Source organism: Astatotilapia calliptera, chromosome 15 (genome assembly GCF_964374335.1).
Source record: "Astatotilapia calliptera chromosome 15, fAstCal68.1, whole genome shotgun sequence".
In the NCBI taxonomy this organism is placed as follows: domain Eukaryota; kingdom Metazoa; phylum Chordata; class Actinopteri; order Cichliformes; family Cichlidae; genus Astatotilapia; species Astatotilapia calliptera.
The window spans coordinates 9,499,893-9,519,024 of record NC_137436.1 but is presented as its reverse complement, the minus strand read 5'-3'; the positions used below and the strand labels follow the sequence as shown (position 1 = coordinate 9,519,024).

At 40.3% G+C, this 19,132-nt stretch overlaps 2 protein-coding genes across 14 annotated transcripts; one reads left to right on the top strand and one right to left on the bottom strand.

Annotated features, from left to right (window-relative positions):
- The first annotated feature begins 56 nt into the window (after positions 1–56).
- On the top strand, positions 57–17,253 carry LOC113037263 (leucine-rich repeat-containing protein 74A-like). Of its 13 annotated transcripts, XR_013901772.1 has the most exons (15): positions 57–1,375; positions 2,296–2,489; positions 2,571–2,749; positions 2,916–3,023; positions 3,154–3,247; positions 3,354–3,403; positions 3,511–3,592; positions 5,500–5,585; positions 5,671–5,865; positions 5,968–6,063; positions 6,279–6,407; positions 6,570–6,674; positions 6,830–6,915; positions 9,898–16,287; positions 16,589–17,253. XR_013901772.1 is itself a non-coding variant. In XM_080289731.1 (14 exons), exons 2-14 carry the CDS (start codon positions 2,318–2,320, stop codon positions 9,917–9,919), a joined length of 1,374 nt encoding a protein of 457 aa, XP_080145857.1. In that variant the 5' UTR covers positions 57–1,375; positions 2,296–2,317; the 3' UTR covers positions 9,920–11,062. The 13 variants fall into 13 exon arrangements, 12 of the variants coding, with proteins under 12 accessions (XP_080145857.1, XP_080145855.1, XP_026049937.2 ...); XM_080289731.1 differs by lacking the exon at positions 16,589–17,253 and having other exon boundaries at positions 6,860–6,915; positions 9,898–11,062; XM_080289729.1 differs by lacking the exon at positions 16,589–17,253 and having other exon boundaries at positions 6,857–6,915; positions 9,898–11,062.
- On the bottom strand, positions 10,502–19,131 carry LOC113037264 (dihydrolipoyllysine-residue succinyltransferase component of 2-oxoglutarate dehydrogenase complex, mitochondrial-like). Its single transcript, XM_026194162.2, has 15 exons — positions 18,982–19,131; positions 15,672–15,705; positions 15,348–15,390; positions 15,026–15,090; positions 14,841–14,915; positions 14,663–14,718; positions 14,465–14,573; positions 14,090–14,221; positions 12,902–12,972; positions 12,691–12,788; positions 12,481–12,611; positions 12,312–12,385; positions 12,126–12,209; positions 11,813–11,980; positions 10,502–11,688 (listed from the first exon to the last, which is right to left on the bottom strand). The coding sequence occupies exons 1-15, from the start codon at positions 19,042–19,044 to the stop codon at positions 11,554–11,556; spliced, it is 1,338 nt and encodes a 445-aa protein (XP_026049947.2). The 5' UTR covers positions 19,045–19,131; the 3' UTR covers positions 10,502–11,553.
- Position 19,132: the final 1 nt, after the last annotated feature.

The window sequence follows — 19,132 nt, the reverse complement described above, 5'->3', positions numbered from 1 at the left end:
ATTACAGAATACCAAATGTTGTGCAATCACGTTTTCTTCAGCGCTATTCTTCAGTATATTGCCAAAGTCAGGGCTTTACTTTTGTTTGCACAACTCTGAAAAGGTCACTCATGCTTTTATTTCTTCGAGCCTTGATTAACATAGATCCCTTTGTTCACTGCTCACCGCGAGAAATGACAGACGGCACAGAACTAACCCGACAGCAGACGCCCCAGTACCTGCTGACGATCACTGGCTGCCTCTTCATTGTAGAATTTATCCTAGTACTTTATTACTGTTTACAAGTCTGGTGTTTATTGGAACATGTATTTTATTAGTATATTTATTAGAACGGACTCTTTTTTTTTTTTTTTGTGAATATGATACCTCACAAACACTTGGAAGACATTTCTTTAAATTTAGCACAAATATGCAATTGAGCTCAAGGATGAGCTAATTAGATTTTCATGGTCAGAGAGGAAAGGACACTGTGACATATTGCCTTGAGAAAATGTTGACTTCAACTAAAGAACGAACTGACTAGCAAAGAAGTGAAATCATGAATGGGCTTCTCTAACTTCTCTAGCTCTTGCTGGGACACATAATCTCTCACTTAGATTTCTGAGATGCCAAAAAGCAGATTTAGTTACAGCTTTAATGTGGTCAATGAAACTAATCCTTATCCACGGTTACACAGAGATTTATCGCATGAGTTCTTTAGCGCACAAGAGTCCACAGTCAAATATCAGTCACTCTAACCTCATGACGATAACATTTTACACAGGATAAAAAGGATACACAGGATACCCACATGCGTGTCTACTATAAACAAAATCAAATCAAAGCTCTGTGAGAACATTAGAGTCAAATACGTGGTGATCCTTCCTACAGCCTTTGCACTTAAGTGTTAACAATTAGTAATAAGAAGCAAAAACACGTCGACGTCGCAATGTGCCGCATGTTTTAAAAAAGGGTGCGGGAGATTATTGCAATAAAAGAACAACTCATATTTGTGGTTATATTTTACCCCATTTGGTAGAATTGGTAGTCTGACTGTATAAAGGAGTGCTTTATACAGTCATTGGTCTCTCCCACGTTACAACCACATCCGGTCTCATCTCGATAGGGATTACGGTGAACAGCGCCATCTAGTGCTTATCTATATAAACGAATCAAAGTCTTCACTATTACCATACTTTAAACCATTATTAATTGATATAGGGTACTTTTCTTTCTTTCTTTCTTTTTTTAAAGATGGAAATGGCCGTTTCCAGTGTGCTTCATTTGTTTTTATCGATAATTTTCCGGCCGCCCTCGGATCTTTCATAACTTTCCTTCTCCTGATCAGCCGTTGGATCATCTTCTTAACACTAGAAAACGACAAATTTTTTCCCAGGTAGGCGGATTATTCCTCTGCTATGAACAATAATAAAGGTCTGACAAATAGGATTTTATATAAAAAAGTAAGTATTTGTTTTAATTCCGAATAAAACAGTGTTTCCCCTCTTCTGCTGATCTAACTGTTAACTGCTTGATAAAATGCAGTAGTAGCTAGGTAGCTAGTTAGCTGGCAGCTCTTCTTCTACCTCACTGTTAAATAAATGCGCTGTAAAGTAAGTCATGTTAAGTTCAGTAGATCTTTAAACTTCATGTAAAACTATCCGTGTGTTGTTTCTGCAGGTTTCTCTATCAGGTTCACATTGCTCATGGAAGTAGTGCATAGCCAGGGGCGTTTCCAGGATTTTTAAATGTTGGGGAAGACAGGAAGTCTGAATATTTAAGCTGATGGAAATACCAGGAGTGGGTTTTTCATGCAAAGATATTTCAAGATTAAGTTCAGTTTTCACTGATGATTGTTGTCTAAAGATTGCCCACAGCCCAGTGTGCTCTCTGCTACTGTGGATAGTGGTGGTAGACTCGGTAGCTTTAATTGTGCCCCATTTTTATATATTTTTGAAGGGGTGCCACACATAACCTTTCTGACAGTTGTCAATATCTGTACATGTTTAGACTTTCATCTCACTTTGTCGGTCGAGTCTGGGTACTTTGCATAGTTGATCACATTTTCTTCTTTTATTGTAGGGCAGTTAAATAGAACTCATCTGAATATTGTAAATCATGCACATCCCTAATAAATTCAGTGTAAAGACTTTCATGTGCAGCTCTTTGCACTCATATAGATGCTAAAGCCTAGAAAGTGGCAGTGCACAGGAGTTTACAAAAATTACACAATGTTGCTTAAACAGTCTAATAGCCTGCAGCAGTGAATCCTACCTGTCTGCTCCTCTTATGTTGTCTTCCAAACATACACTTGAGGTTGTCAGGATCTTGTGCCGTGATGAATAACATCCATGAAGACAGTGTGGATTTTCAGTCCAATTCACAAGAGGAAAAGCAGCAGCTCTCTGTTCAGTCAGTCCTGTCCAGAGGATCCCAGGAGGAAATCAAGTTCACTAAGGGCCAAGCAGGGCACAGTGATGATGAATGCAGTACTGACCTGGAAGACGATAGTATGTTCATGGAGCAAAACAATTCCGTAATAGTAGATGTGTTTTTTATTTACCCGTCACGTCTTCTTATTTTCATTTCAGTTTTCACCTCCAGCAGGAGATTGAATTTGTCTCCATCAGACGTGTATCTAAAGGCCTGCAAGCAGACAGGAGCCGTTCCTGTTTCCTACATCCTCTGCCACTTGGATGATGCTATTCTAGACCTGAATTACTATGGGCTGGGACCTCTGGGGGCCAAAGCTCTGGCTATCCTTCTGAAAGTAATCCTTTTTTCTAGCTATTCATGCAATCCCCAAATTAAGATGGTGTAGGTCATGCTGGATCAAGTTCTGGTCATGTAATGAGTCTGTAACATATTTCAAATGAGTTTGTACTTTTTAAACAATATTGTATCATTTTTTATTAATTTATTTTTTAATGTTTTAGAGTCACGGTGTAGTCACCCACCTCGAGTTGAAAGGGAACTCACTTCAGGCTGAAGGGACACAGTATCTGATGGCGATGCTTTTTGAAAACATCAGCATTCAGAGTCTAGTAACGACTTTAAAAATATCACATTCAAAACTACAGTTTTGTGTAGATGTAATCCTCTTGCTGTATGTGCAAGAGAAATGGCCTTAATGTTATTTAAAAAACAAAAATCTCAATCTTGTCTTTTCTTCAGAATCTTTCTGACAACAAGCTGGGCCTTAAAGGAGCAGAGGTTATCTCCAAAATGCTGTCAGACAATCGTAAGCTCAAATCCATCAACCTCTCAGGTGCTCAGCCAAGTCTTAAGCTATGCTGACATGAACTTCTGTCTATCACTGTAATACAGCAGCGAAATGAAGAAGGTAATTCTCTCATTTCCCTTTGTTCTCTTAGAAAATGACTTTAGTGACGCTGCAGCTAAATGCTTGGCAGAAGCATTAAAGGTGAGTGCAGACTGCCGAATGCCGCATAATGAATTACACATGTCTATATGTGTCACGTCTATATATGCTTTAAGCTGCAATTCAGAATTTTGTTTCCTATCTAACAGAATGATTTTGTGGTCAAAGCGCTTGACCTCAGTTACAACTGCATCTGCGATGCAGGAGGAGAAGACTTGGGTGTCATGTTAGGTACAGATCATCTCTATTTCTGTTCACATTCGATCCTTCAAATTAATGCAAAGCTTTACTTTTTTTTTTTGTAAATTAGAAATTCTAATGATGAAGCAGCTTTTGACAATTTTGGAATAGCATCTGGGCTTTAAGCGTTAGGGTAGAAACAAGCTATCCTCACTTTGGAACATCCAGCTGTAAATTTCTCTCTCTCTGCATTGGCTCCCTGTTAAGTCTAGAATTTAAAATTGTTTTCCTTACAAACAGCATTTTGAATAATCAGGCCGTATTAGGACAATATGGACCGTGTAGTACAGCGGTCCCCAACCCCCGGGCCTCGGACCGGTACCGGTCCGTGAGTCGTTTGGTACCGGGCCGCGACGGTTGAGGCTCAGGTGTGAAATGTATAGTTTTCAGGGTTTTTATCAGTTTTCAGCGTTATTTTGTTGTCGTTTTTATCGTTTACTTGGTTTTCCTTGGGCTTTTCAGGTGTGTTATGAATAAATGTTCTTTTTTTTCGGTACCAGTACTAGTTTTATTTTGTTGTATTTATCCGCGACACCTTAAAGGCCGGTCCATGAAAATATTGTTGGGCATAAACCGGTCCGTGGCGCAAAAAAGGTTGGGGACCGCTGGTGTAGTACCATATTGTCCTAATAGAGAACTTCACTCTTCACTCTCTGGTGTTTCTCTACTTTTAAGATTTGACTTTTTGATGAAGTTTATAGTTAGGGCTGAATCAGGTGACTCAGAAGGATCCCTTAGTTACTTGTTATAGGCACAAACTGCTGTGTGACTTCCTGTGATCCACTGAGCATTTCCTCTCCGCTCACCTTGTCAGCACTCAGCATGTCATTAGATTCGGCCTTCTCTCTCTGCGAGTTGTGCTCTCTCTCCCATCACCCACAATCAGTTGCCACTGATGGCTACCCCCTCCCTGTTTCCGTGAAGATAGGAAGTACCTTGAGGCAATTTTGCACCGTATAAATAAACCTTCATGTGGGAGGACACCTCTGTAGTGATAACAAAGAATATTATAGATCATGCAATGAGAGTCAGGGAAAGAAAGTTGCTAAAAAGCTGAGGATTATAGCTTCTTATTAGTAGATATACTGTGAAGGCTGTTTGAGCATTATTGTTCTTGTTGTTGAGTTTCCTTCCATTATGAAATATAGTCAGTGTGCCCTTATGATATTATACTATATCATTGTAGTAGTTTAAGTATTTTAGAGAAAAAGACAAATTCTGCTGCACGGCATTGATTCTCAAAGTGGGTGTTGTAGCCTCCTGGTGGGCTGTGGAAGTATTGCAGGTGGTTCATTTTGTGATTTTAACTACCGGTAAAAAGTCACATTATATATTTACATACATTACATACATTTCCATACATACAGCTACTATTTAAATAAGAAATAGAACTGAAACAAAAAAAAGGGGATTTTAAAATAACACATTTTTTAATTTTCTGACTGTTTTTGGTCTTGAACTCGAACTTGAATTTATATCTCGTCAGCAGTAGGGAAGAAATAAAACTGAAGCAATGGCTGTCTGGTAGTAGAAGTAAAGCCAGCAGAGCAAATTAGCAGGCAATCAAAATGCATCAACAAAACATAAAGAACTAAATACTATATACTTCATCTTATTCCGTGTGATGATCAGATGTACTTTGGTTGGGCAGCATTTGATTTTCAGCAGTTTGAAGTCCTGGATTGGCTGCTGTACAGACTTTCTAAACTAAAGTAATTATGAAAACAAACAAGCAGGCCTATAAAAGAGAAATGTGACCCACTGATATATTACTTAATAGTAAAGTATTAAGTATTCCTAAAGTATTTCTTGAACTTGAGAAAATTTTACATGTAGCTTGTAGATTAGTCTCAAATGTATTGTGACTTTGTAAAAATGTGTATTTCACTTCCTTGTAGCAGAGAACATCGGTATTGAAGTCCTAAATCTGAGCTGGAATCACTTTCTTATACGTGGCAATGCGGCTCTGATTGCTGGTCTAAAGGTGACTAAAATGACACACTCGAGCAAAGAGTTCAGTTTTGTTAACTCTCGTTGCTGACCTTCTCTCCCCCCTTTTCTTTCCTCAGGTAAACGCAACACTGAAGCAGCTCCAGCTGTCGAACAGTGGATTTGGCCGTCCAGAGGTACAGCTGATGGCTGAAGTGCTGCAACAAAATGACACACTTGTGCTGCTGGACCTCAGCATTAACTGTGTGGACGATGAAGCTGTAAGGCTGCTCTGCCAGGGCCTGGCCACCAACGAAACCCTCGAGGTTCTCAAAGTGAGTAAAAGACTCCTGCAGCAATACTTCATTGTAACGATTTTAACGTCATTGCACCCTATGAATTTGAGATCATGTTTGGTCTTTGCGTGTGCGTTTCAGCTCTCTCGCAACCCTATAACAAAAATCGGAGCCGCCACGCTGCTCAGAACGGTTAAAAACAACATGAAATCAGCACTGGAGGAGATCGATATTTCTGTAAGTGCCGCGAAAGAATATAAGCTGAGGTGTAAATAAAAGTAGTATCTGTTTTAATTTACAGTCTGTTTTTGGTTAATGACGCATTTGTTGTAATTTTGCCTCTGTACACCACCGCAGTGGAGTACATTTTTGTACACAAGCCCCCAAAAGTAATTAGATACACAATCACAATATTATATGATCATAATATGTCTGTGACTGTGTGAGTGCAGAGTGTGCTTGTCTGTGAGACCTTTGTGGAGCTGCTGGAAGAAACCCGCGTGACCCGCCCTGCTCTGCGGTTCCAGTATTATATTCTGCCCTCCGTCACCAAGAACTTATTGGCACTTGGGATCTTTAAGGTACATTGTCAAGAAGGCTGAGAAAACTGGTGATGGGAAAAGATGGGAAAATCAATAAAATCATTTCTGCTTTTTCAGTTCATACTTCAGAAGTCTTAGCAGCCTCTTTAACATGCTTTCAACTGTAAAACAAGATCTCTCTCTATATGTTTTTTTCCGTAGAAGTTCTTTGAAGAGCAAAATAAGAGCATCATGGATTTCTTCCAGGCTCTGGACAAAGAGGGAACCATGAAAGTCTCCACCTCTGCCTTCAGGAAGGCTGTAAAGGTCAGGCTAACGGTTTGTCATGCTGCAGTGATAATGTAATAATGCACCTCATGAGCAACGATAGCAAATCTATGACAGAATGTTAACTTAGTAAGTTGTAGCTCCCACTCTTGCGTGAATGAGCGATTGGGAAATTGAACTTGTCACACATGCAGGAAGCTAACATACCTCTGGATCAACAGCAGCTTGGCTGGTTGGTCAGGAAGTTTGACAAGAACTGCACGGCAACCATAGTGTACAGGTTAGTCTGCAAACACACAAACAGCAGCACATGATGACCCCTGATGATGTCTTTAACAAATGCAGTTCATTTATTCTAGTTTGCCTGGGTTTTTGAAAACCTGGACAGCACTGAGGTTAAATAAAAAAAGTTTATTTTCTTGTTCTTTTCATTTAGAAATCCAAGTTTGACAGAATCATCTTAACTTGGGCTTTTTTACCCCGCAGTATTTTCAATAATATTTTTATTGTCTTCATTTGAACACAGAGTTCAGTGAGGTTGTTTTTTATGTGTGGATGATAGACTGTATATAAATGATGGACGTAGGCACTGTGCTGTCATTGGTTAGTGATGTCCCATTGTGAAATCTCAAACTAAGCTGCTTTGCATCCTGTTTCATCCATACATCCATTTTAAAAACAGTCTGGGGTGTGAAGTAAGCCTTTAAATGTAATCAGGGGTGTTTCAAGTTAAACACTTACTAACTGAGAAATATCTTCAGAACGTCGTCTGTCAGCCATGAATATAATGTCAGGTTCTCTTTAAACTGTGTCTCTATTTTTGCAGTCAGCTGACTGAGCTGTCATAGACGTGGAGACACAGTATCACTAACAGGAAGATTTGGGAGGGCTGTTGACATCTTTAAATAAATGTTGTTGGAGTTTATACTTGATTTTCTCCTTAATATGCAGTAGTTCCTTCATTGATTTCTAGTATAACTTTCAACTAAAAGCACAGTTTCGCAATTTTTTCACAGTTTTAGCTAAATCCAAATCGGTCCACTTCAGTGTGTACACTTGAACCTGTGACATCAACCAGCTGCACTAACCTCAGTGCTGTGAGCTGTGGCTCGGCCGGCGGGGTCCTCTGCCTCATTCTCTCCATCCAAAATAATCTTCTGGTATGACAACAGAACAAGAGGAGGAAGAAGAAAAGAGCTGGGGTCCATATCAAAGGACAGAGGCGACACAAAGAATAGGGCCAGATGCGAGCCAGTTGTTTCACCACATTCGTTAGCTTTGAATGAAATGGCCCGCAAAGGAAACGGTACACTTATGAATATGCATGCAGAGCATTACTTATGCAGGCCCTGCCGAATGGGATTACTATTATTATTAAGAGTGTGCAGAATTGAATTGTCTCAAGGTGCGATATCGAGCAGCGCTATCGGTTTCTGCCAGGTGGCTCCAGATGCAGCTACAGAGGAGACAATGACACAACGCACGGTCTCATCTGCGTCGGCTTTTTGTGTCACAATTAAACGGCTTTTTGTGATACAACTATGGGTGATCAGAAGATGCGTCACCCTTTAAACTGACAGTTTAATTATCATTATTCTTTTGAATATTTTATCAGAGATTTAGCTTTGTTTTGAAACCTTTAAGTGAAAGGAGCCCCAGTTATTCGTTTTTTAACAGGCATGTGTTACAAAGAAACTTGGAGTAACAGTTCCATAGATTTGTCTACGAGATGAGCTACAGGTGTCAGCAAACCACCGTCTGTTTTGGTTGGTGCTTCTTTCACTCTTTCTGGATCTTCCTAAACATGAATGTTGACCTCTATGTCAACACCTGGGCTTTATTGTCAATGCTGCTGAAACAGGTTTTGTAGAATCCAGATCCAGACTGAATCCAATTTTGAGCCCATCTGTATGCTTCAGTATGCAAACTACAGGGACTAAAGTACTGGGCCACACCTCTTCGTCTTTGAATTTAAGGGGGGTTTCAGTCCTTTTCCACATGAAATCAAGCACCCAGCCTTGCAGTCTACGTTTGCAAACCTGTGTGAAAGAACGGGTCGTTCTAAAGAGCTCACTGAATCCAAGTGTGGTGTTGTAACGGGATGCCCTTGTCAGTTTGTGAAATTTCTTCCTTCCTAGATATTTCACCATCAACTATAAGCGGTATTATTGCAAAGTGAAAGCATTTAGGAACAAGTGCAACAAAGGCATGAAGTGTATTAGAAGGTAGGAGACAGTAGCAAAGGCAGGAATGTGGACCTGAGAGTATGGGATCAGCTGTGGAGGTCCCTGGAGGGAGCAGCAGAAAGGAAAGAGTAGATTTTTCATGCATTAGTGTGAGGTTGCTTAAAAAAAACCTAGAAAAAAGTCACAAAAATCATAAACTGTATTAACAAACAGTTTACCTGCATCTGGTGTTTTGCAGCTGGATTGTTCCAAGCAACATGAAGAACTTGCCACAGGTCTTTTGTGGGCTTCAGGCTTTCACTCCTTTTTACAGGACACTGTCTTCTTGTTCTAACTGATTCTGGCTCAGTTTGGCTTTTCTGTCATGCTCATTGATGCTAAATGAATTTGGGACCAATCAGAGGTTTCGCCAATAAGACTGGAGGATGAACTGAAAAAAAAAAAAACTAAACTGAACTAAACATCTTAAGTGCTTCAATCTTTTATGCAGTACTGCTCCCAAAAAACCTGTACATAGAGTGTACTCAGCTTTTTAAATCAGCTGTCCAGTAATGGACACATTTCTCTTAATGTACTTTTTCAGCTGGACTAAAATATAATTCTTTATATAACAGTATTGCCACAATGAGCTTGTTTTGAAAGCGAGAAAAAAAATAACAGAATAATTTAGGTAAATTATCTCTCTGATGTGGCTTAATCAAAACAAACAGCTAGCTGCCAATTTCTAATGGGCCATCTTTCATCTGAATGGACACAAAGACTTGAAACCCACGTCTTATTGAGCAGTCCCATTGGAAATTCACAGATTTGGCCAAATTTTGAAGACGAAACATAAAACCTGCCAACAGGCCCTTCAGATATCTATGCACCCACTGGCATACGCTGCCAATTATCATGATCTCAAAAGCGCTAATGGTATCTTGAGCGGTAATAAAAGTAAATAATTAAATTAAAGGAGCTCTTGTATCATTGTTTGCTGTATTCAGGCCCATTAGAACCTCCAGTATTCTCATGGTAATGTAATGTTTTGGTTTTTTGTGCCCGCGTAATGAATTCTGTGTTTTTCCTCCAAACAGTGTTGTTCAGACATTTGTGTAGGTGCTGGCAGAGAAACAAAGACGTACATTAGGACCCATTGTGCCCTGTGATTATTAAAGTAAACAGAAATACTGAAGAGGTATCATACACAGCTGCAAACACTTGAGCCTGTTTTTGTGAAGTGGGAGAAAGGGCCAAGCAACCCTCAAGACTTTGTCAGAGATGATCCCATTATTTGGAGCTTCTCAAGAGCTGAGCGGCAGGCTGGCTAATGAGGCTTTGAAGATCCACTGCTGGCACACAACTCACATGCGGCAGAGAATTCGGGGAGCGAAACAGAATCTGGCACGAGATAAAATGTTTTAGCCAAGATCGGCCGCAAAGACGTCCATTACCTCGGCGCTCTGCTTTTATTTTGCCGGCATTGCTTTTCCAAGACCTTTTAAAAAGAGACAAAGACTTTCCAGGAGATGAATGTGAATGTGTAATGTCCAGTTCATCTGCAAAAAGACAAGGGTTTTTTTGAAAGATCAGGAGTAAAGTTGGGATAATTCACTAGACTTCTTCAGAGACTTCTTGAAAATAGCATGAGGAGAATAGAACACCTATGTATGAACATGAAGAAGAAAAGTGTGAGACAAGTTTCAGTACATATAAATCAAGAGATTTAATGTTTGAAATTGTTTCTTTAAATAAGTAGAAGCATTTCATATACGAGACTGGACAATGAAAATGAATGTTCCAGCATAAAAACCTGCAAATTGTGCACTTTGAACTTTACTTCGAACATATTTTTCATAAAGTAACAAATTGTGTGCATCTAGGTAAAAAAGCATGAGGTTTTTGTTATGTACAGTTTCTGCTGAACAAAAATGAAATGTTCGTTTGTTTTACTAAATAACTGATAACAGTTGGATCAGCGCATGTAACCTTGACAACAGTGAGCGAGGCAAGTTTATACTAGATCGCTATATACAACACAGGACAGGCAGGAATATGATTAAACCAAGTCAAACAGAGAGTTGATGTGGACTTAAAGGCATGGCACTGCTGTACACACAAGTTCCATACAAAGACCTGGTTTCCTGGTTACTGACTCATTTTCTCCAGGCTGTTGCCGGTTACAGTGTCTAACCAAAGCAATCTGTGAAACCTGTGTTAACATCAACATCTTGAACTAATCTGAATTATCCCTGTTCGGCCCTACTGTGGAAAAAGTGGCGCAAGAGCACTAATTAACAAGCGGGGGGGAAATGTTATGCAAGCAGCTGCTGTCTGGAAAAGCCATTCTGTTTTATGATTATACAACTGTGATGAGAGTGAGTTTGCATACCGCTTCATTCATCCGAAGGCTTCATAACGCATCTTTAGACAGGCTTATGTGGAGTTAAAGCCAGAGTTTTGTCTTGTTTTTGAAGTTATTTCCATTTGATGAATTCAAACGTCGTAAAAGAATTACTGATCAAAGTAGCAAACTTTTAGTTTCATCAATTTAGGCAACTTGACAGATACGTTACAGGTAATGTCATGCATTTAAGTGCAATGAGCATTGGAACACAACCCCGGTACGCCCCTGTAGTATCAACACTTGTAAAAAACAATAGTGGTACAGGCTATTTTGTGCGTTTTCTGTGATGTGGAGTTCATTTTTATGCAGCCGAGTATCTTTAAATAAGAATTTAGTGGCGGAAACGTCACATTCCCAGGAGCAGGACTCTTGGATCTTCCACCACCGCTTTGATCTTGCGTAAAAAGGTGACGGCTTCTCTGCCGTCAATGAGTCGGTGATCGTACGTCAATGCCACGTACATCATGGGCCGGATCTCAACCTGCCAAAGCAGACAGTAGTTAGTAGTCTTAAAAATATTATATATGAAAAACTGTATACTGATTCTAGGATTATAATTTAAAGAAAGAAGAGCTCTGTATTTCATCAGTTAACACAATTCTCACCTTGCCATTGACGGCCACAGGTCTGTCAAAGATGCCATGCATGCCCAGGATGGCAGACTGCGGTGGGTTAATGATGGGCGTGCCAAACATGGAGCCAAACACGCCACCGTTGCTGATGGTGAAAGTGCCTCCGTCCATATCCTCGACAGCGAGCTCGTTTTTACGAGCCTGAGGAACAAAACGCAAAGGAATTACTCATTTATTCAGGGGTGCACAGGAACAACAAATATCTGAAAGACTGCTTTTCCCAGTGAGATGAAATGGTTCAAAACGAAATGATTCTAGGACGTCTGTGCTGTCTCTCATCATTTACCTTTTCTCCCAGAGCATTAATGGCTTTCTCAATGTCAGCGAAGTTCATGGTCTCAACATTCCGGATCACAGGTACAACAAGCCCCTAAAAGTCAAACCTGGTTAATGTCTGATCCATGTTACCTGGAGCAAAAATTGAAGGAGTCAAGAGATCTAACAGCAGTTTACAGAGACTCAAATCTCATACCTTTGGAGTGGCCACGGCAACGCTAATATCTACATAATCTCTGTAGACGATCTCTTTGGTTATGTCATCAATAACTGCAAAAGCATTTTGTAAAATAACAAAAAGAAGTTTTAATCAGTAAAGTTGGCCGCTTGAGTGTGTGAGAGTGGAGATGTTTGTGTGTTCTTACCAGCGTTGACGGCTGGTTGGTCGATCAGAGCGTGTGCAGCAGCCTTAACAAACGCCGACATAAAACCCAGTTTGGTGTCGTGCTTCTTTAAGAAGGCGTCCTTGTGGAGTTTTCTCAGCTCGTGAATGTTGCTGAAATTTTGAACATTGGAGAAAAAGATGGAAATCGGGAGCCTTAGGTACAGCTCAAAAAATCTGGACTGATGCTCACCTCATGTCTACCTCATTGAAGGTAGTCAGCATGGCGCAGGTGTTCTGAGCCTCCTTCAGCCTCTGAGCGATCCTCAGCCTCATGCGGTTCATCTTCACCTGGACACGGGAAACAACGGTCGTCGTTATGCTGCTGTATTTTGAGGCCAAATTATTACAGACGTTGACGTAACAGAGGAATATATGAAATGTTGTGTCAACGAGTGTGTTACCCTGCTTTCTCCTCTCACTCCTGGAGCTGCTGTGGGGGCTGGAGCTGCAACAGTGGGTTTGACAGCAGAAACTAAGTAAAAACATAAAGACATATTAATAATTAAACAAAAATCATTCATTGATTAATACATAGCTCTTGTAAAACAAAGGTGTGAGAGCCAACATGAATTGATTGTAACTAGTGCTGTCAATAGATTTAAAAAAATTAACTAGATAATCGTACAATTTTCTGTAATTAATCGCATTTACTTGATCAATAGCCTGGTTGCAATTACATTTTTTCAACTTTATATTTAAGCTTGTAACTGACATTCATGCAATATAATGAAGTAAATGCAGAAAGACACAAAGAATGTGTGCTTAAATTCAAAGAGAATTGGAATAGTTTTCTTCAGTCTTTTAGCACAGGTTCTCTCCTGTGAAATACACCTTTTAAAACAAACCTATATGCTAATATATATTAGTGCTGTCAAACAATTAAGATGTTTAATCAGATTCATTACACAGGGTTACTGTGGATTCATTTTGATTGATCATGATTAAATATCATTCATTTTTATTCTATATTAATCGCATTTCATTTTGCATGAGCAAACAGACTCGAGAAAAAAGGGAAAATATACACACTTAACATGTTTATTGAACATCTTGAACATTAATGTTAACAAAAAACTCTCTCTGTCACTCTTGGGGAGTCACTTCAAGTCCTTAAAACGAGGAACAAAAGCTCTGTAAAGCACGTGTTCTCAATTATGTTAATACGTCTGCAGTTTGTCGCAACTTGACAATTGTGTCAGTCAATATGTCCGAGGTAGACTTACTGAGCCCCCGATGCTGCGTGAGTGATTTGTCGCAAGCTGGGTGACGTGTTAGAAGCCCAATGTGCGTTTATAATCTTCCATATTGAGTTGACTGGTTCAGCTGCCCGTCACCACCAGATCTACTGCCCATTTGCGCATGTGCGAAGGTAACTCTACTTGGACAACCTGCCCAAAATGCGTTGACAGAAACATTTGAGGGATTTTCAGTCATTCTGCACTCCAGATGCGTTAAAAATTTTAACCGTGTTGACCGTGATGGCGGATTAACTTGTGTTAACGTGTTAATTTTGACAGCACTAATTGTAACCTAAAAAGATGCAGAGGTACACATGAGTACACAGTCAGCAACTACATAAAACTACACACCAGGCTTGGGTTGGGCGGGCTGTGGTGGTGGTGCTGGAGGAGTGGCAGCTGGGGCTGCAGGTGGAGGAGAGGTTTCAGCTGCTGGAGGTGGTGCATCTGTAGCTTGGGAGGGGGCAGCTTTGGCAGCAACAGCTGAGAAGAAAGAAGTAGAGAAGGACAAATACAGTATAGGTGCAATGATTGCCATATTATATTTTGCTTCCAATTTCCATAACATTAAAAATCCGATTTTTTTCTCATCCGTAGGACATTCACAGCAAAATTTGCAACACACATGTTTTAAACACCAAATAGAACTAATATTACATGTTCTGTCTTTGATTTTTCCCATGTATTGTAAACTGGGCTCAAGTTACTGAAAATAAACAGGCAAACCTCCTTTCCGGAGTTTAAAGAGAGGCGTTCCTCCTTCTACCTTCCCTCCGTCAGGCACCAGTAACTCCTCGATGACACCGGCTGCAGGAGCGGGGACTTGCACCGAGGTCTGGAAGCACAAGACAAAGAAATCTGTCGTAATTTTAACAACACCCCCACCCTCCAAAAATAGACCGTCTCACGTTTCCTCTGTCACACCTTGTCAGTCTCGATTTCGCAAACCACTTCATCCTCTGACACGGAGTCGCCCACAGCTGGAAATGAATCGATAAAAACAATCAATCCGAAAGCATGCATCGCATGTGTTGAACATTTACCACCAATATTCGGCTTATTCTCACGGTCAGTCATTTGTGGCATATTTATACACACCAACCTTTCTCCCACCTCACATCCCCCTCTGTAACTGATTCTGCAAATGCAGGAGTTTTGACTGTGACCACTTCATCCCCTGTGGAAAAAAAAACAAGCAAATGCAAAAACATTTTGCAGTCAGTTAAATGCAGAACAGATACAAAGCATGATGCTGACATTGGTTAAAGACATAGATGTGATACATACTGTGGTGAGCAGATGTCTTAAAGTATCTTATTTGGTAGATATTGGCTGATGATGGAAAATCACATCTAAATGTCAAGAAGAAGGGATTTATTTTGATTGGAAAAAACAAAAAAAATACATAGATAAAAGCATGTATTAAGGGATTCAGTGTGTGGTATTATTTATCACCCGGCTGATCTATTTTTGATTAGGTCTAGCTCACATTAAGTGTTAAATGACGGCGTTAAAAAGCACATGCAGCACTGTCACACTTAAAGATCAAATATTTCGATTCATTCTGTACAGCGGACGACATTTTTGTGTACATGAGAAACAAACTTACGGCTGAGGTTTCCTGTAAACGATCTGGCTGCAGATGGTGTGGCCTTGAGGGGAACAAACAAAAGACACGGAAAGAAAATCAGCACAAACTGCCGCTGCTTTTCCTCATGCTCTAACATAAGATATGAGTGGAGCTTTCTGAAAGCTGCAGTTAACCACTTGTGGGCTCCTCAGGCATCTTCGCCATTCAGCCAGCATTACTTATTCTGCTTCAGACAACCCGCTAATTGAGCATGGTTATTCATGAGAGACCGGATAAAAAGAGTGGCCCGAAATCCAGGCTCTAAAATCCACCTGAACGCTCCGTCCACTCAAGCATGCTTACCTGATGTTTTCTGTCGGACCAGCACATCACTGAGCTGTAAAGATATGAAAAAAAGAATTAGATTAATTAGAGCAGCTGTAACTAGGAATTATTTTCATCCTCTAATAAACTGCAGACTGTTTTGCTTCATTTCGATTTAAATTTTTTTTTTTTTTTTTACAGAGGCTGTGCTTTTTTTTTTTTTTTTGACCAGAAGATATAACTTCGCAGTTATCCACCCACTCACTGTCCCATCCATCCACTTATTCGATTAAGGGTGTAGAGAAAATTTAAATCTTGCTTCATTTTCAGTGAATTACTTGATCAGGTGTTGCTATTTTACAATGTGTTAATCACCTTTTACGTTTTCATTTATTTAAATGAAATAACGACATTTGGTCTCTCTGTATCGATACAATATTGCCAATAAAAAACATCTACTGCGCTGTAATGATTGATTCTCTTTCATTCTTTCTTCTCTCCCTTTTCCCCAGTGGAAGATAAACAGTCTGAAAATCCTTCATACTTTTAAATTTCAGCTATAGCCACAAGATTTTTCCAGTGCTGACAACACAGGCTTCTGTAAGGCCACTCCGCTGCAGCCTGATATAAGTCGTCTGTGTATTTTAGAGGAGAGGTATGTCTAGTTATGACTGCTTTTACAGTAATGTTTGTCTGGCGGTGTCACTTGTGCCCCAGAGCTAAACTTGCTTACTCTGGGCTTGCCGGAGCAGGGTGGAGTTGTCAGAAAGTACTATTCAAAGTACTCGGAGCACGCAGCCAAGTGTTAACAGCTTGATAAACCACTGGCTCATCCTGCGTTACCGCTTTCAGTGTGTCCCCAAGCGTTTTTCCAGTAAAAATAATATATGGAATTAAAAAATACAGATCTTTTACGTGATTACACACCCTGCTTAACTGAATGCAAACTTTTCCAGATGTTACCTGGTGGACGTGCACGTGAGAACACAAATGTCACGCGTGTCTGATCGGACATTAAGTGGATGTCCCGTTTTCCTGCACGCCCTATCCTGGCAGCACCACACCTAAACCAAATGAAGCCGTGGGAACATGGCTCGAGTGGACTGTTTCCCATCTGAGCTAGATATGAGAAAGAGAAACTTTGAAGACTGTCATAACTGGATTCACCACACATCTGTGCGACATCGGAGTTGCACGCATGAAAACAAATCTAATTTCTAATTTCCCCTAGGGATCAATAAAGTATTCTGATTCTGAAATTAATATTTGTATTTGAAATGGCACAGATTTTATGCAACCAGCACTAGAAGTACACCAGCTTGTTTTGTGTCTTTTCCTGCTCTTGAATAGGGCTGCCACGATTAGTCGACTAGTCACGATTACGTCGACTATCAAAATTGTCGACGACTAATTTAATAGTCGACGTGTCGTTTGAAGCTTTGTAAGATCCCAAAAGACGCAGGAATAAGTAGTAGTATTTAAGAGTGTAACAACGGACCGAAACAGAAAATGGCAGCATTGCATGTTCAAGGATGCCAGCTGCCATCAAACTCCGAAGAAGAAGAAGCAGTGTCCCAGAATTCATAGCGCGGCCCTGCTCAATTTTCAACAATGGCGGCAGCTAGTTAGTTTTAATGTTACTCTTATTATTCTTTCTGGGTCACAAAATAAACGTTCAACATATTTTCAGGCGAGAATGTAGCTGTGTAAGCCTCAAATATCTGCTCAGTTTATCAAGACACCACATATTTTCAAAAGCGCTCCGACGTTTTCGGAGACGTCTGTTACCCACTAGCTCGATAGCTAGCAGGGGGCAACATACCTTAAACTTAAAGCTGTAAGCTAATGATAGTTATATAAGAGCAGATGCTGCTGGTGCAATAAGCTGTTCGTTTTACATCCAATTGATGCACGATCTGATAAGTCGACTAATCGCAAAAATAATCGGTGACTAGTCGACTATTAAAATAATTGTTTGTGGCAGCCCTACTCTTGAACCACCTCACTAATGAAATTTGAAGGTACAGTCAGTTTTTCTAGGTTATTAAATGGTAAATAAAATATTGTACTCATAAATATACAGTGACTAGTGTGTAATTACGTCTTCCAAGAAATGAATCCCTTGTCATAAATGTAGAATGAATGCAATAAAAACACATGCCTTGCCATTTTATCCACAGTGGACGAGATAAACGTCACTGTTCCACCTTCTAGTGTTTTATATACATGGCTAGAGGCTAGCCACATACATAATAAACCGATTTGTACACCATAGTACAAAAACAGAATTCAGTTGACTGCAATCTACTGACATCTAGTGTTGAAATTTCCCACACTGTACCTTTAACTATAACTTAGATTGACTAATTAAAACAACAATTCATCAGAGCCCTACTTGTAAGCGTGGGATGTACCGATTGTGAAATTCTGGCCTCACGTGTATTTTTAAATTAATCATTTGGCAAATTTTTGTTTATTTGTTTTGTTTATTCTGTTACTGTATTTATTACCTCATGAACTAAACTGCCCTAATGTCATCTTTAGACACAAAAATGTTGTAACACAACAAATAAAACATTTGTTAGTGCCAACTGCAGGGAAACTTATTTTCCCATAGCCCGCTATCATTTAAAAAAAGTCAATGAGAGCCTAAAAATCTGTGCATTCCTATTATAAAAATCCAGCTGATGTGTGTGCAGTATTAAAAAAATAAGCATGCAGCACAACTGTGTCATCGCAAAGCCACCAACATGACTTAAAGAGGAGTCCACACTTTTTTTTTTTTTTGAGGCTTCAGGGAAAATGCCAGCCTTTAATCTGCACTCCAAGTAACTGATAACCAACACAGCTCAACCAGGAGCTGTGTTGATAGCCAAGATAACCATTATCAGCACAGCTCTGCAGACTGAACTCACTGACAACACACTCATGAGAAGTACAGTTCAACTCTGAGGAGACAGTACCATCCAGCTCATATTTCAGCACATGCATCTGCACGCACTGCTGGACTTGTGAAGGAAAAGCCATGCTATCTGTTACACACACGTCGGACACGGGCTATTTCTACACACAAACATCATCCTATTTCAGACTGTGCCTGTCACATATAGCAGTGTACAGCAACTGCTGGGCTTTCAAAACTACCAAGAAACAAAACAGTTAGCGGGACAGTGAACGGGTGGGTGTGCGGGACCTCTTCACAAACTTGTGCTGCCTCTCAGTCAGTGTGCCTGCAGGTCTGTCCCTGGTGACGAGGCCCTGCGTTTACGAGCTAACAAGCTAGCCATGTTGTAACTCCTCGAAGCGCTTTTAAAACACAGACTCGTTTGGCTATTTCTTCCCAGCCTACCTGACGAGCCGCTGACAGGGAGCGGCACAGCGTCCGGTAAACACGCGGAGATCGCGATAACATAGCGTGGCCGGGGAGTGTCTGCCTGGTCCTGACAGCGGTTGAAGCGGCTGTACGGAAGCCCGGCAGAGCTCTAAGAATGGGAGGAACC